General features: G+C 34.2%; 1 protein-coding gene across 2 annotated transcripts in view; it reads right to left on the reverse strand.

Annotated features, from left to right (window-relative positions):
• Positions 1-17,370, reverse strand: part of Afg1l (AFG1 like ATPase) — a 210,852-nt gene that overhangs the window by 89,078 nt on the left and 104,404 nt on the right. For both annotated transcript variants that reach the window (XM_046430410.2, XM_046430414.2), the window contains exon 7: positions 1,524-1,582. In XM_046430410.2, coding sequence (XP_046286366.1) covers positions 1,524-1,582 — 59 coding nt within the window. The remainder of the gene's footprint in view (positions 1-1,523; positions 1,583-17,370) is intronic.

Consider the following 17,370-nt stretch of genomic DNA (forward strand, 5'->3'; position numbering starts at 1 on the left):
AAAAAGTTCCCTGAGAACATCTTGATTTGTTTTGTTCCGTGTGCCTTCTCTTTTTATATTTTGTACATTTTATGTTATACAAAGATACTGTCTATAATGCTTATTTTTCTTAGTTTCCAGGTTTATATCTTGATATCTATATATACCATATTACTTTGGATTCCTACTATGGATAAAACAATTCAAATCTACCTTCTCTCTATATGCAAAACATGAATACCAGAGGAAAAATTACTAATAGCATAAATCTTCCAAAAGTACTTTACCTACATCTATAAATATCTTGGAGAAATTAGAATCCTTAGAAAGCTAAAGTTGGTCAACGGAACAAATGTTTAAATTCTCCTAAGTATAGCATAGAAAATAAAGTTTGGCATCAACACTAATTTCAACTAATGGACATATATATATCAAAAATATTGTCCCTGTCCTTAGAGTATATGAAGATAAATATTTTAACTTTCCTTTCTTGGTAGAATTTTGGGGGTTTTAGTTTTTGTTTACATATGACTTTATTATTTCCTCAGATACTTTGACTATGGACTGGGAAAAATTATGTACCTGAAATTAAGGGAATCATGTCTTGGCACATACCTGTACTTCTTTTTAAAATATTTTTTAATTATGGATGGACAATACCTTTATTTTATTTATTTATTTTTATGTAGTGCTGAGGATTGAACCCAGTGCCTCATACATGCTAGGCAAACGCTATACCACTGAGCTACAACCCCAGCCCCGTACTTCTTTTTGGTACTACATACTTCACTTTCTGTATGTGGTACATTTTATATCCTCCCCTAGATTAAATGACTTAAAAGCAAAAAAACCAGCCTATTTTCTAATTATATTATGCCTATTGTGGCACTTTGCACATAGTAGGTTTTTAATAAACTTTGGTTGACTATGGAATTATTGAACAAACATGTAAAAATTACTTAAAATTAACAGTAAAAATGGAAGCTATTTTATTCTTAATCATATTGTAATGAAGACTATTTTAAACTCTTTGCAGTGATGATACACACAAATATTTAAACTATTTATGTGCCTCAACTTGACATAATTTCATGATAACTTGATGGCAATCACATTTAAATATATTAGAATATTTTTGTAATAATGCTATTCTAGAATAGCAACTTTAATAGCTGGGAAAACATGTTAATAATGGCCATTAACCTGAAGGAAACAGGGAACATTAAATATTTTTTCAGAAATAAATGTATAAGATTAAATATTCCACTAAAATATTTATGAGCAAACCTCAAATTAAAATCCACAAAATGCAAACCATCAAATGTTTCAGTTATAGAATACTTTAGACTATATTTTGCAATTTCTCCATGTACATATGGGTGAATACTGTATAAAAAAATTCATTTTCTTCTTTGGTGTCTTTTACTATCACTATTTAAATACCAAAATGAATTCTGCTTGAATGCAAGACCAAGGCAGTCCTGTAGAAGACCTTCTATCGATCAATATGATCTCAGTGTACACAAGCAAGTTATTTTCCTTACCTTCAGGACAGCTATGAATGGTACAAAGTTAGCCCTTTGGAGTCCATTTTTATAGAGGTCTGAAAGAAACAAATGATATTAACTTTTTACTTAGTTCAAATCATAATGTTAGTTTGTTCAGTCTGGCAAATAAACTCTCCACTGATTTAAAATAAATTTTCAAAAAGATAAAGGAGCAAAATTTTTTTAAAAGGTGATTTCTATTAAAATATAACACAAAATTCGCTATAATTTTGATAAAAGAAAAAACAGTCACAGAAAGATGAAAAGGCATTCAATCAAATTAGTTTTAAACACAAAGGGCATAGTTGCATATGCCTATAATCCCAGCTTCTAGAAGGTTGAGGCAGGAGGATCACAAATTCGAGGCCATTCTGGGCAATTTATCAAGATCCTGTCTCAAAATTAAGTTTTAAAAAGGGTTGGTGATGTAGCTCAGTGGTAGAGCACTTGTCTAGCATAATTGACATAGCTCTTGGTTCAATACCCAGTAATTCTCCCACCCCCATCACCAAAACTTAGCTTTAAGCAGTAATAAGATATAATAAAAGAATTTGGAAGCGATCCCTTCCAAAATCCTAACTTAATAGCCTAATATAAGAAAGTGATATACTTAAAAGTATCTAAAACTGGAATACATAGAATTCTACTGGGAAAAGAATCATAGTCTTATTTTCTCAGTCTATAATATAAATTTTCAGTAAAGAATTAAAATTTGTTTACTAAGATGAGCCCTTTTAGAAAACACATCAATAGAATTCCTCCTGTATTTGTATCAAGGTTACATATTTGTCATCAAGGTAAAGATATGTCACTTTAAATGAAACTGTCTAAAAATTAAAACTCTAATTTCTATTCTCAATAAACTGTAAACAATTATATCATAAATAGGTAGTATTTACTGGTTTAGAAAGATGCTTTTCAATAAATGTATGTGTAAAATGTATATTTGTTTACACGTACAAACATACTTGTCATGAATAAACAACTAAAAAGGGGAAACAAATTTTAAGCACTGCATTATTCCTTTTTAAGTTTGTTTTTGTAGATGTAGATGGACAGCATGCGTTTATTTTATTTGTTTATTTTTATGCAGTGCTAAGGATCGAACCCAGGGCCTCATACGTGCTACATGTGTTAGGCAAAAGCTCTTGCCACTAAGCTACAGCCCCAGCCCACATATTATTCTTTAAAAAGGAACACTTCTTAGAAAAAAATGTTTAAAAGTTTGAAATTTTATTGCATAAGCCAATCTACAAAGTTATTAGATCTTTGAAAAAAATATAAAAATAGATATAGCAGGGCTGGGGATATAGGACAGTGGTAGAACTCTTGCCTAGCATGCTAGAGGTCCTTGGCTCCAACCCCAGCACTACACACACACACACACACACACACACACACACACACACACAGAGGAACAGCAAAAAGTGTTCTCAATAATAATAAATACAAGTTAAATTAAATTGTATCGTATTCTTTTTAGTATGGACTTATGGGATCTTTTCTATATTTCCTTATTTGGAGAAAATGTGTTAAATATGATAGATTTCAACTGCCACATTTACTAATGGAAATAAAATATCATTAAGAAATATTTATTCTCTTTAGAAAAATGTTCATCATAATATCATTATAGTGAAGAAAGTATTTGCATAAGCTCTTTGGTTAATTAACGACTAGAAGCTTCAATTCAGTTTCATTTAATATTTCATTTAGGGATACTATAAAAGATAAATAAGGTTGGTCAGGCTGTTAAGATTTCAAAATTCAAAATAAGATACTTTCTTTCCTTATAGTCAATAATTCTAATGAGTAAAATGGGCAAAATGTAGGAAACAGGTTTAAAGTTAAGTATATTCATAGTCTTCCTTACCTACTAAGAGTTTCTGGGAAAGGTACATAAAAGTATTGCTGTATGTGAAGAGTTAACAACCATGATTGTCAAAAAGTGGTAAAAATTTTAAAATAAGATAATTTTTAAAATATACCCAATGTTTATGGCAGATTTACTCATAATATCTAAAAACTTCAGTTTTTAATAATAGCTAAAAACTGGAAGCACTCCAAATGCCTATCATTAGCGACAAGATAAACAAATTGTGGGATATCTGTATGATGGAATACTACTTAGCAATAAAAAAGATAAAGTATACACACAGCAAAATAGATGAACCTCAAAACAATAACAGAGTAAAAGAAGCCAGACCAAAAAATTGAGTACATATTGTGTGCTTCCATTTATATAAAACTCTAGAAAAAGCAAACTAATCAATAGTAACAGAAAGAAAATTAGTGGTTGCCTGAGAGGGGGAGGACAAGGTTGACAGAGATGAAAAGGGGGCAAGGAAACTTTTGAGGGTGATGGAAAAGTTCACTACATGATTATGGTGACAGTTTCACAGATGTGGAGGTATGGCACTATTTTTAAAATTGTATCTTTTAAATTTGTGCTATTTGTAGTGTATCAAGTATATCTCAATAAGCCTTTTTAAATTTGTATTAGAAAAAGTATACACAACATTATTGAACATCAAAATACAATGCTATAGAATTAAAACTAAGATATTACAATAATGAAAGTTTTGGTTAAGGTAATTGTTTGGTTTGTAGAATAACATCTTTTTATGACATATAAGGCCCTCTGATGTAGTTTAACAATTTAAATGCACCTTTTAAAATGTTAATGACAATGAGACAGATAAAGGCTTACTCATAATGTTCTTGATTAAAAGATTTTCACTCATCAGCAAAGTTAAAGTAGAATAATAATGCTTTTATTTATTAGAGACTTAATTTTTTAAAGGGTTAACTTTTTAAAACTCTGCCTTGGCAAAGATACATAATTTAAAACTTTATACTCTGAGAAGTATTTTCTAAACAGAATTCTAAACAGAAATTATTTGGCTTGAAAACCTTTAGGGTTTTATAGGACACTTAAGTAAAAAAAGGATTGTACTCATTAAATTGAAGAGTTTCTCTGCAATTCAAATAACATGCTAATTATCAATGCAATAGATCCATCTTCTGAAATGTTATTTGGCTACCAAAATTTTTAATATTAGTTGTTTAATATTATTGTTGTTAGACATAAAGATTTTATAATACGTTGATATCAACGTTTGTCATTATTTACTAAATACTATTTAAAAATTTAGCAGTTCTCTCCTATGATTTTTTAATGCTCTCTGAACAGAGCTAAATGAACACTTGGTCATATAAGACAGAGTACTGGAATTATGAGACATTCATTTTGTAGAGAATAGCATAAGGACCTCTAAATTCTTCACAGTGAATGACTATAATAATACTTACAGATGAAATGCATGCAAAGAGGATTTTTAAAGTAATTACAAGTACATAAATACTTCGGAGATGCACATGGATATGAAGATCTTTTCCTTAAAAATCCAAGTGTCAAAACCCAGAGGGTGAATAATGCTAATTTATATATGTGTAAATCAGTTTAGGGTAAGAAAAACATTTAAGGCAGGTAATTAAAAAGAGTTTTCCTATAAAGTAACATAGAATAATTATATGGTTTTATGGAGTCAATCTGATTTATCCTTCAAGATATTCTTATTTTATTATAGATTAGAAGAAAAGGGCATCTTTAGAACATTTAAACAGCAACAGCTACTTAGCTTCTTTGAAAAAAACAACTAAAGTTCAAATAATATTACTAAATCTGAAGATAATATAGCTAATTAAATGTTCCTATTTGAGAGTATATTATTCTTTGATATTCAATTCAATATATAATCATAATTCCTACTATTTTTCTATACTGAAATGAGTGCTGAAGACAAAAGATAAACAAAAAGAGAAACTAGGATTTACAAAGTCCCTATTAGAAGCCAGGCAAGTTGATGGACACCTCACACAAATCATAATAACCCTACAAAGCAGATATTTTTATCTCTATTTTATAGATAAAGCAACTGATATCCAGGGTTTTGAAGATAACTGGCTGAATTCCCAGCCAGGAATTGATAGACCTAAAATTAGAGCCAAGGACTTTGATAACACTAAAATTTACAGACTTTTTCAGAATCACTGTGACCAGTGGGCTTATGATAGTTGACAGACATAACCAGACTGTAAATATGATATGATTTAAAATGGGATGTCATATATAAGCCTAATACACAAAGCAGGAAACTTATAATTTTATCTGTGTGTTTAATGACAGCTTTATAGAGCTAACATTGGAACTGGACTACATTGGAACACTGAGAAGGTGCTACCAATTAGAGAGGATAAAAAAGAATTCTAGGCAGCAGAATCAGCATGAGCTTATTACTTCCTCTACCTTTGCTAATACTACGCTGCTTAAATGGCAATTTTTTGTGTGTGGTGGACCAACTTTCAGAGTGGTCCTCCATGATCCTCAACAAGTGTTCACAGCTTTGTGTAAACAATGGACACCAGAAATAGGAAAGTTATCTCTCAGAATATCGAACAAATGTAATGAACTCCACAACTACCCCCAGCTTAGAGCCTGTGGCAAGTTTATAGGATACTGTACAGGGATGGCAAACTAAGGCAGAGACACATGGACACAGGGAGTGAGAGAATCAGAGAAAAGAGAATGCCCAGTGAGAGAACACTGAAGATCACTGAATCCCCAGCTGAGTTCTCATCAGCAAAGGGGTGTGAGGAATTACCTGAAGCCAAAGAAAGAATTATCTAAAAGCATTTGAGGAAACGATCACTGGAGTTCACAGATGGCTGAAAACAGTGTCGTTCCCACCAAACTGCCATAATTCATGACACATTTGGTCAAGTATTGAGAAAGGATGATCTCAATAGTGAGAAAAATTAGTCCTAGAGTAAATGCTCTCTGGTCCTACCACAAAAAGTTTAAAAGCAATACTCAAAAGAATCAAACTGCTAAGAGAACAATACTCACGGGAATGATTAGGAATAAAAAATATATACAAAAAATTTTTACATAATATCAAAGTACTTAGAAGTTTAATGAAAATTATAAACCTACAGATCTAAAATGCTCAATAAACTCCAAACTTGGTGTAGAAGACTACACCAAGGCACATGGATAATCACACTGCTTCAAAATGGTGATAAAGAAAAATCTTATAAGTAGCCAGATGCTGGGTGCAGTGGGGGTGCACACCTGTAATCCCAGCTTCTCAGGAAACCAAAGCAGGAGGATCATTGAGCCTAAGAGTTAAGGCCAACATGGGCAATGTAGCAAGAGCTGTCACAAAAAAAGAAATAAAACAAAATAGGAGCCAGAGGGGAAAAGGCACATACATACATACATACAGAGGAATAAAGAGAGGATTGATTGCATCTTCATGTTGGAAACAATATAGGTGAGAAGTTGGTGAAATAACATGGGAATTGCTTTAGAGATGGCAGGAAAAAGAACTCCATTCCATCAATCCTACAAATAGTCCTATCAATTAAATTCACTTTTACTCAAATAATAATTGCTAACCCTCCACTTCCATGTTTCAAATGCTTATAAGAGTGGTAATGAGAATCCAAGGAAATCATAGGCTCCAAAAGGTCTCTTTTTTAATGACCCATAGAAGTGCTAATTTTCTCTTTTTTAAAATTTGTTTTTAGTTGTTGATGGACCTTTATTATATTCATTTATTCATATGCGGTGCTGAGAATTGAACCCAGTGCTTCACACATGCTAGCCAAGCGCTCTACCACTGAGCCACAACCCCAGTCCCTAATTTTCTCTTTATAAAATGCTACATAAAATCTTGATTACAAAATACTGTCATCCATATGTTTAAAGGTCAAACACCAATGATGTGGTTTTTCACATAAGAGATTCTTTTCATAATAGAAGTCAATGGACTTAAATATCATAACTGCAGTCTTCAGGGCTGGGATTGTAGCTCAGTGGTAGAGCGCTTGCCTAGTACGTGCAAGGACCTGAGTTTGATCCTCAGCACCACATAAAAATAAATAAAGATATTGTGTCCAGGGGCTGGGGTTGCCGCTCAGCGGTAGGGCACTCACCTTGCACATGCAAGACCCTGGGTTTGATCCTCAGCACCACATAAAAATAAACAAGTGAAGTAAAGGCATTGTGTCCAACTACAACTAAAAAATAAATATTAAAAAAAATAACTGCAATCTTCAACGAAAGAGCAGAACTTAAGCATTTCTGGGAATCCTTTGTACATGAAGAAGATCCAAAACTAGCCAGGTAAAATCCGATAGCAGAGACTACAACCCTCCTGTTAACTTCAACTATCTATTTCATTGTCAAGTGTGAGTGACTGAGGCTCAGATGACAATAGTTTCCACTTTGGACTCTAAAGGTTGTCCTTGGCAATATGAAGTCTTTATCATAGATAGGGTGTTGGTGTAAGTGGGTGACTTTCTTCAACTAATTTCTTTAAAGAGTTCATTTAAGTTCCTTGTGGATTTTGTGCTGTTCTGTAGAAAAAAATTGCATGAATGAGTTGGCAGTCCTTAACATCTTTCTCCATGACTTTTCTTTTGCAAAAATAACACATTTACTTCCTGCCAACTACAAAATTAGATAGGCCTTTCTATTAAAGATCTTTTAATCAATTCCTTAATATTGATATCACTCATGATTACAGCTGTTGCTTACTAGAGAAGTACATTGGCGATAAGGCAGAAAATCATCCTTGTTCAGCCATAGTCCAGTTTAGGAATTTATATAGTTCATTTTGCCCTATGGCTGAACTGATCATAGGACCAAAACTGTCTTCCACAAAACACCTATAATACCTTTCTGTAGGAAACAAACTTCAGCACCATGGCTTGGAAGTCAAGAATACAAGCCTACTACTGAGGAGAGAAAAGCTGAGCCTTGCACAGCATTCTCTGGGGGCACCCGAGGTCCAGTTTAGGTGTAGGGCAAACAGAGGAGACAACTGCACATTTATCATTACTGACCAATACCTGCCCATTAGCAGTCACACAAGACCATCTCTACAGCTGAGACCACACTGTGACTTCATAGTCCCACTCCTCTGCTACTTCGGGAAGCCAGCCAAGACACCTGACCTCCCTTCTACCTCAGAATTCATCTTCACTGTAAAGGAAAAGACAAGCTTTTCCTGAAGTCTATTTAATCTGATATTAATAAACCCACTCAGCCTTTGTATCATTACTGTTCGTATGGCACATCTTTCTACATTCAATTACATTCAATCTATATCTTTCTTTCTGTTTAAAGTATATTTCTTGGTATTTTTTAATACATTTGAAAATCTTTACCTTTTTATTGGTATGTTTAGTTCACAACAATGAATAGTTACATCTATTATTTTATTATGTATTTTCTGTTTGTCCTGTGCTTTTTTCTTTTCCTGCCCCTGCCCCCTTTTTTAATTACTTGAATATATCTTAAAATTGCTTTTGAATTTAATCTATCAGACTTAATTTTAATTGTTGTTCTATAATTGCAACATAAATCCTTAACTTTTGTATTTGTATGTGTGCTTGTGTATTATGTGTCCTGTGTGTTGCTGAAGATTAAACCCTGGTCTACCCATATATAAGTCAAGTGTTCTACCACTGAGGTATGTACTCAGCCCACACATCCTTAACTTTTTGTACTCTACTTGGAACTATTATACCACTTCAAAGAAATGTAGAAACAGTATATCCATGTAGGTCCATCAAACTTCCCTTTTATGCTATTAGTATCATATGTCTCATATCCACATACATTATAAACTCTACAAAAGAATGTTTTAATTTATGTAAAATATTAGAAAAGCAATTGTAAAATTATGTAAAACAATCAAGAAACCCCATAGCTAACAATTCTTATTTATTTATTTATTTATGGACACAATACCTTTATTTTATTTATTTATTTTTATGTGGTGCTGAAGGTCAAACCCAATATCTCACACATACTAGGCAAGCACTCTGCCACTGTGCTATAACCACAATCCCCCATAGCTAGCAATTCTGATGCTCTTGTTTTCTTCAGGACCCAGGTTGCCATCCAATATTATTTCCCTTCCACCTAAAAAATTGTTTTGGAATCTCTTGTAGTACATGACAGATGGTGATATCCTCTTAGTTTTCTTTTATCTAAGAGTGGATTGTTTTCATTCCTGTTTTGCTGGATATACAGTTCTAGGTTGACAGTTATCTCCCCTACATTTTAAAGATGTTGTTGCACTGTTTCTCATTTCCACAGTTTCTAGTGGAAGTCACGAGATCCTAATAATTGTTCTTCTATATTTAATGTGTTTTATTTTCCTCTGGCTGCCATCTTGATTTTCTCTTATCCTTAGGTTTGTAACAATTTCACTACTCTAGAAAAGGTTTTCTAGTATTTATTCTGCTTAAATAAGTTCCCAAGGTTCTTGAACTTATAAATTTATGTTTCCCCTCAGATTTAAAAATGTTTCAGTCAGGGCTGGGGTTGTGGCTAAGCGGTAGAGTGCTCACCTAGCACATGCAAGGCCCTGGGTTCAATCTTCAGCACCACATAAAAATAAATAAATAAAATAAACGTATTATGTTCAACTAAAACTAAAAAATAAATCCAAAAAAAAAGAAAGAAAGAAAGAAAGAAAATGTTTCAGTCATTATTTTTTTTTTCAAATTTTTCCCCATTGTCTTTCTCCTTGCCTTCTGGGATTCTAATTACAAATATAATGGAAAGCTGTTCACAAATTCCTAAGGCTCTGTTTTCTTTTCTTGTGTCATTTCCTCTCTATTCTATTTTTTAAATGTATTTATTTTTTATTCCAATTTGTTATATATGACCGTAGAATGCATTACAATTCATATTATACATATAGAGCACCATTTTTCATATTTCTGGTTGTATACAAATTATATTCACACCATTTGTGTCTTCATACATGTACTTAGAGTAATGATGTCCATCTCATTCCACCATCTTTTCTCTTTTGTCTCCCTCCCTTCCCCTCCCACCCTTCTGCCCTATCTAGAGTTCATCTCATCCTCCCATGCTCCCAACCCTACTATGAATCTGCCACATTATATGTGAGAAAACATTTGGCATTTGGTTTTGGGGGATTGGCTAACTTCACTTAGCATTATATTCTCCAACTCCATCCATTTAACTGCAAATGCCATGATTTTATTCTCTTTTATTGCTGAGTAATATTCCATTGTGTATATATACCCCAGTTTCTATATCCACTCATCCATAGAAGGACATCTAGGTTGGTTCCACAGTTTAGCTATTGTAAACTGTACTGCTATAAACATTGATGTGGCTGTGTCCCTGTAGTATGCTGATTTTAAGTCCTTTGGGTATATACCAAGGAGTGGGATAGCTGAGTCAATGGTGGTTCCATTCCAAGTTTTCCAAGGAATCTCCATACTGCTTTCCAGATTGTTGCACCAATCTGCAGTCCCACCAGCAATGTATGAGTGTGCCTTTTCCCCCACATCCTCGCCAATACTTATTGTTGGTTGTATTATTAATAACTGCCATTCTGACTAGAATGAGATGAAATCTGAGAGTAGTTTTGATTTGCATTTCTCTAATTACTAGAGATGATGAACATCTTTTCATATATTTCTTGATGGATTATATATCTTCTTCAGAGAAGTGTCTGTTCATTTCCTTGGTCCATTTATTGATTGGGTTATTTGTTTTTGGGGTTTTTTTGGTGTTACATTTTTTGGGTTCTTTATATAGCCTAGAGATTAGTGCTGTACCTGATGTGTGTGTAGTCAAAACTTGCTCCCATTCTGTAGGCTCTCTATTCACCTCACTAATTGTTTCTTTTGCAGAGAGGACGCTTTTTAGTTTGAATCCATCCCATTTATTGATTCTTGATTTTAGTTCTTGCGCTATAGGAGTCTTACTAAGGAAGTTAGGGCCTAATCCGGCATGATGGAGATTTGGGCCTACTTTTTCTTCTAATAGAAGCAGTGTCTCTGGTTTAATTCCGAAGTTTCTCTTTGACCCACTTAGAGTTAAGTTTTGTGCATGGTGAGAGATATGGGTTTAATTTCAATTTGTTGCATATGGATTTCCAGTTTTCCCAGCATGATTCATTGAAGAGGCTATCTTTTCTCCAATGTACGATTTGGCAAAAAGGCATATTTTAAATTCTAAAATACTTGATTGCATATGCCCCAAGTTATCAGAGCCACAGAAGATGACATTACCACTCAGTATCTATTAACCAAGGACAAAATTATGATTTATGCCCAATTTAGCTGGACAAGGAGGCACATGCCTATAATCCCAATGACTCAAGAGGCAACATAGCAAGACTTGGCCTCAAAATAAAAAAAAAATAAAAAGGCCTGGTGGATGTAGCTCAATGGTAAAGCAGTCCTGAATTCATTCAATTGCCACTATAATAAATGAATAGATAGATAGATAGATATACTCAATTTACCATTTTGATCAATTTTTCTCATTTCAAATATTTCTCTTGTATAAATGCACTGTAAGTTCCTACTCCCCAAGGGGATTTATTTATCTTTTCACCATTTTACTCCTGTATTCTGGAAAAGTTTCTTAAGTTAGTTTTCCTGAATCATTATTTCACTTCCTCTAGTTTTAATTGTATAGTTTAGCACTTCAAATGCTCATTTAATTTTAATTAATTTAATCTCTTCTTATTTCATTTAGCTTTCTTTTATTTCCAATGATCTTCATGATCTTCAGTAGATAGGTTTTCAGCTCAATCTGTTGTCTACTTTCATTCTAGATCTTCTGTTACACAAAGTGTCTTTTCCTTATTTTTAAAGAACACAAACAGAAACTTCCTAAAACATACTTCTCTTTGTCCTGGTAGATCATGTTTTAAAAGGATGCTGTTCTTACACTTTTTAATAATTATATTTAGTGCTCCATTCCTATGGATCTGATCCACGATCTTCTCTGCCTCAAGAGCCTTAACCAGATTATTCTATAAAATATAAGATAATACCACTACAAGAGATTTGCAGTGTTGTTTAAAGTATATTAAGGGGGCTGGGGTTGTGGCTCAGCGGTAGAGGTGCTCGCCTAGCATGTGTGAGGTTCTGGGTTCAATCCTGAGCACCATATAAAAATAGTAAAATAAAGGTATTGTGTCCATCTGCAACTAAAAAAGATTTTAAAAAATTAAAAAATAAAGTATATTAAGTATATTTTGAACTTGAAAGAAGGTAAGGAAATGTTGAGGGCCACAGCCCAGTCGGGATGACGCATGGCATTTTGCCAGAAGGGAGTGGTTGAGAGGTGATGCCAGCGAGCCATAGAGATGATGATGGTTATGTTAAGCTGTGTATTCAATTGTATATAGACCTTTACTGTCCAGCAAAAGGGCTGCTCTTGGTGCCTCGGGCGCCCACTACTTTGGAGTTCCCGTTGAGTTCTCCCGGGGTCCTAGAGGGTTGGCCCAGAGCCCAGTGGAGAGCTGGGAGAGTTCCCAGGGAGTGTGCGTGGAGTGCTGCTGGAGTTCAGGCAATAAAGTTTCCTGTTTGAACATATAAGTGCTTTGTGTGGACTCGGTGATTTGTGCCCAGCCAGACTGTGGCAAGGAAAATCCTTACAAACCAAAAAACTAGGAAGATAAAACTAAAATGATGATCATAAGCTGATACTTCTGGGTTTTTTTTTAGCATTTCCTCTAAAAACTGGAACAAGACAGGGATGCCCTCTTTCACCACTTTTTGCTTAACATAGCTCTTGAAACTCTAGCCAGAGCAATTAAACAGATGAAAGAAATTAAAAGGATACGGATAGGAAAAGCAGAACTCAAACTATTGCTATTTGACTAGGATAAAATTACATACCTAGAAGATGCAAAAAAAATTCTACCAGAAAACTTCTAGAACTAATAAATGAATTCAGAAAAGTAGCAGGATATAAAATCGACACCCATAAATCAAAGGCATTTCTTTACATCAGTGACAAATCCTCTGAAAGAGAAACAAGAAAAAGTACCCCATTTACAATAGCCTCAATAAAATAAAATAAAATACTTGGGAATCAAGTTAATGAAAGAGGTGAAAGACCTACAATGAAAACTACAGAACACTAAAGATAGTAATTAAAGAAGACCTTAGAAGATGGAAAGATCTTCCTTGTTCTTGGATAGGCAGAATTAATATTCTCAAAATGACCATACAATCACAAGCACTATACATATTTCATGCAATCCTAATCAGAATCCCAAAGATATTCCTCATAGAAATAGAAAAAGCAATCATGAAATTCATCTGAAAAAATAAGACACCCAAAATAGACAAAGTAATCCTTAGCAAGAAGAGTGAAGCAGGTAGCATCACAATACCAAACCTTAAACTATATTACAGAGCAACAGTAACAAAAACAGCATGGTATTGGCACCAAAACAGACTGGTAGACCAATGGTACAGAATAGAGGACTAACCTACAAAATTATAATTATCTTATATTAGACAAAGATGTGAAAAACATATATTGGAGAAAAGATAGCCTCTTCAACAAATGGTGCTAGGAAAACTAGAAATCCACATGCAGCAAAATGAAATTAAGCCCTTCTCTCTCACTATCCACAAAACTCAACTCAAAGTGGATCAAGGACCTAGAAATTAGACCCTATGCCTAATAGAAGAAAAAGTAAGCCCAAATCTTCATCATGTTGGATTAGGCCCTGATTTCCTTAAAATACTCCTATAGTGCAAGAACTAAAATCAAGAACCAATAAATGGGATGGATTCAAACTAAAAAGCTTCTTCTCAGCAAAATAAACAATCAATGAGGTGAATAGAGAGCCTACAAAATGGGAGGAAAATCTTTACCACACGCACCTCAGATAGAGCTTAATCTCCAGGATACTCAAAAAACTTAACACCAAAAAAACAAATAACCCAATAAATAAATGGGCCAAAGAACTAAACAGACACTTCTCTTATGATAAACAGACACTTCTCTTATGAAGATATACAATCAGGGGCTAAGGATGTGGCTCAGTGGTAAAGTGCTTGCCTAGCATGTGTGAGGCACCACATATAAATAAATAAAGGTCCATCATCAACTAATAAAATTTTAAAAATCAAGAATATATATAATCAATCAACAAATATATGAAAAAATATTCAACATCTCTAGTAATTAGAGAAATGCAAATCAAAACTACTCTCAGATTTCATCTCACTCCAGTCAGAATGGCAATTATTAAGAATACAACCAACAACAAGTATTGGCGAGGATGTAGGGGAAAAGGCACACTCTTACATTGCTGGTGGGAATGCAAATTGGTGCAGCCAATCTGGAAAGCAGTATGGAGATTCCTTGGAAAACTTGGAATGGAACCACCATTTGACCCAGCTATCCCACTCCTTGGTATATACCCAAAGGATATCAAATCAGCATAGTACAGGGACACAGCCACATCAATGTTTAAAGTAGCACAATTCACAATAGTTAAACTGTGGAACCAACCTAGATGTCCTTCAGTGGATGAATGGGTAAAGAAACTGTGTTATAGATACATAAGGGAATAATCTTCAGCATTAAAAAGAATAAAATCATGGCATTTCAGGAAAATGGATGGAGTTGAAGAAGATAATGCTAAATGAAGTTACCCAATTCCAAAAAACCAAATGCCGAACATTTTCTCTGATAATGTGGATGCTGATTCATAATGGGGATGGGGGATGGGGTGGGGGGTAGCATGGGAGTAATAAAGGAACTTTAGATAGGGTAAAGGGGAGGGAGTAGAAGAGAGGAGGCATGTGAGTTGAAAAGATGGTGGAATGAGATGTATATCATTACTCTAAGTACATGTATAGAGACATGAATGGTGTGACTCTACTTTGTGTACAACCAGAGACATGAAAAATTGTGTACTATGATCTATATGTGTACTATGAATTGAAATGCATTCTGCGGTCATGTATAACAAATTAGAATAAAAATAAATATTTTTTAAAATTTTAGTTGTCAATGGATTATTTATTTGTTTGTTTGTTTGTTTGTTTATTTATTTATATGTGATGCTGAGGATTAAACCCAGGGCCTCACACATGCCAGGCAAGTGCTCTACCAGTGAGCCACAACTGCAGCCCCACTTTTGGGTTTTATCAATACATCATCAGAGGACAATAAGGCTAGGATCCAAGCAAGGTATGAATTGGAGGATACAACAAGGAAAAATAACGATATATAATAAATCCTCTTTGGTGCTTACCCCTTCTGCCCCAAGTCTTACTTCTTTTCTTTCTTTTCTTCAACACAACTTTCCCAGACTACTCTATTCCACAGCTATTTACTCTCCTAGGTTCCAAAATTCTGTTGTTGCTCCTATCAATTATATTCTATTAAAACTAAGTTATTTATTAAATGTTCCTCATCATTTTATGTTAAAATCAATAATTAATTTGTCTGTAAATTAACAATTAAATTATTAGCTGATGTGAGATTAGGATATGATTGTAATCCACATCACCAAAAAACTAAAAATATATTTTAAAAAAATAAGGTTTAACTCCTACCCCTCAAGATTTTTTCTGTACTACCCTGAATCCTGCTCCCCATCACTCTCCAGCCATACTAGCTACCTTTTTGGCTTCTCCAAAAGACTATACCCTCTTTCTCTGGCCATTTTACTTTGTCTCACCTCTCTGCCAGGAAGTTTATTTCTCCAGCTATTATAGCAGTCTAAGAATAAGTTCTACTTGGGGGGCTGCAGGAGTATTGGAGATTAAAACTAGTGGTGCTTTACCACTGAGCTACATTCCAAGTCCTTTTTATCTTGAGACAGGGTCTTGTTAAATTGCTGAGGCTACCCTTGAACTTATGATTCTCCTGCTTAGCTTCCCAAGTTGCTGAAATTACAGGCACATGCCTCCATGCCCAGTAAGTTCTATTTTTTATAAAAGAAAACTGTCTGGGGTCTGGGATCAAAAGCTACCATATTTTTTTAACTAATTTTTAAAAATTTATATATGACAGCGGAATGCATTATAATTCATTTTACACTATAGAGCATAATTTTTCATATGAAAAAACTTAAAACTTTAGATAATGATGACCATCACATTCCACCATCATTTCTAACCCCATGTTCCATCCCTTCCCCTCCCATCCCTCTGCCCTATCTAGAGTTCTTCTATTCCTCCAATGCTCTCCTTCCCTCCCTACCCGACTATGAATCAGCCTCCTTATATCAGAAAAAACATTCAGCATTTTCGGGGGCGGAGGGGGGTGGATTGGCTAACTTCACTTAGCATTATTTTCTCCAACTCCATCCATTTGCCTGCAACTGCCATGATTTTACTCTCTTTTATTGCTGAGTAATATTCCATTGTGTATAAATGCCACATTTTTTTTTATCCATTCATCTACTGAAGGGCATCTAGGTTGGTTCCACAATTTAGCTATTGTGAATTGTGCTGCTATAAACAATGATGTGGCAAAAGCTACCATCTTAAGAAAAAACTGGATACTTCTTTTTTTGGTGCCAAAGATTGAACCTAGGGTACTTAACACTGAACCACATTCCCAGCCATTTTTTATATTTTATTTTGAGACAGGGGGTCACTAAGTTGCTTAGAGCCTTGCTAAGTTGCTAAGGCTGGGTTTAAACTCATGATCCTCCTGCATCAGCCTCCCAAGCTGCCAGGATTACAGGTTTGCATCACTGTGTCTGGTTGGATACAAAATAATTTTTTAGTTGTAGATGGACACAATACTATTTATTTATTTATTTATATGTGGTGCTAAGGATTGAACCCTGTGCCTCATATGTCCAAGGCAAGCGCTCTGCCACTGAGCCACAATCCCAGCCCTGGATACATGTTTTGACAACTAGAAAGAGGACAATCTTAAACTGGGACAGTGTGGACAAATATCAGTGATAATCAACAAAGAAAAAAGAAAAGTAAAATGTGTTATAAG

The sequence above is a fragment of the Marmota monax genome, unplaced genomic scaffold, assembly GCF_021218885.2.
Source record: "Marmota monax isolate L192 unplaced genomic scaffold, Marmota_monax_Labrador192_F-V1.1 WCK01_AAM20220418_F8-fsc00013, whole genome shotgun sequence".
Classification (NCBI taxonomy): domain Eukaryota; kingdom Metazoa; phylum Chordata; class Mammalia; order Rodentia; family Sciuridae; genus Marmota; species Marmota monax.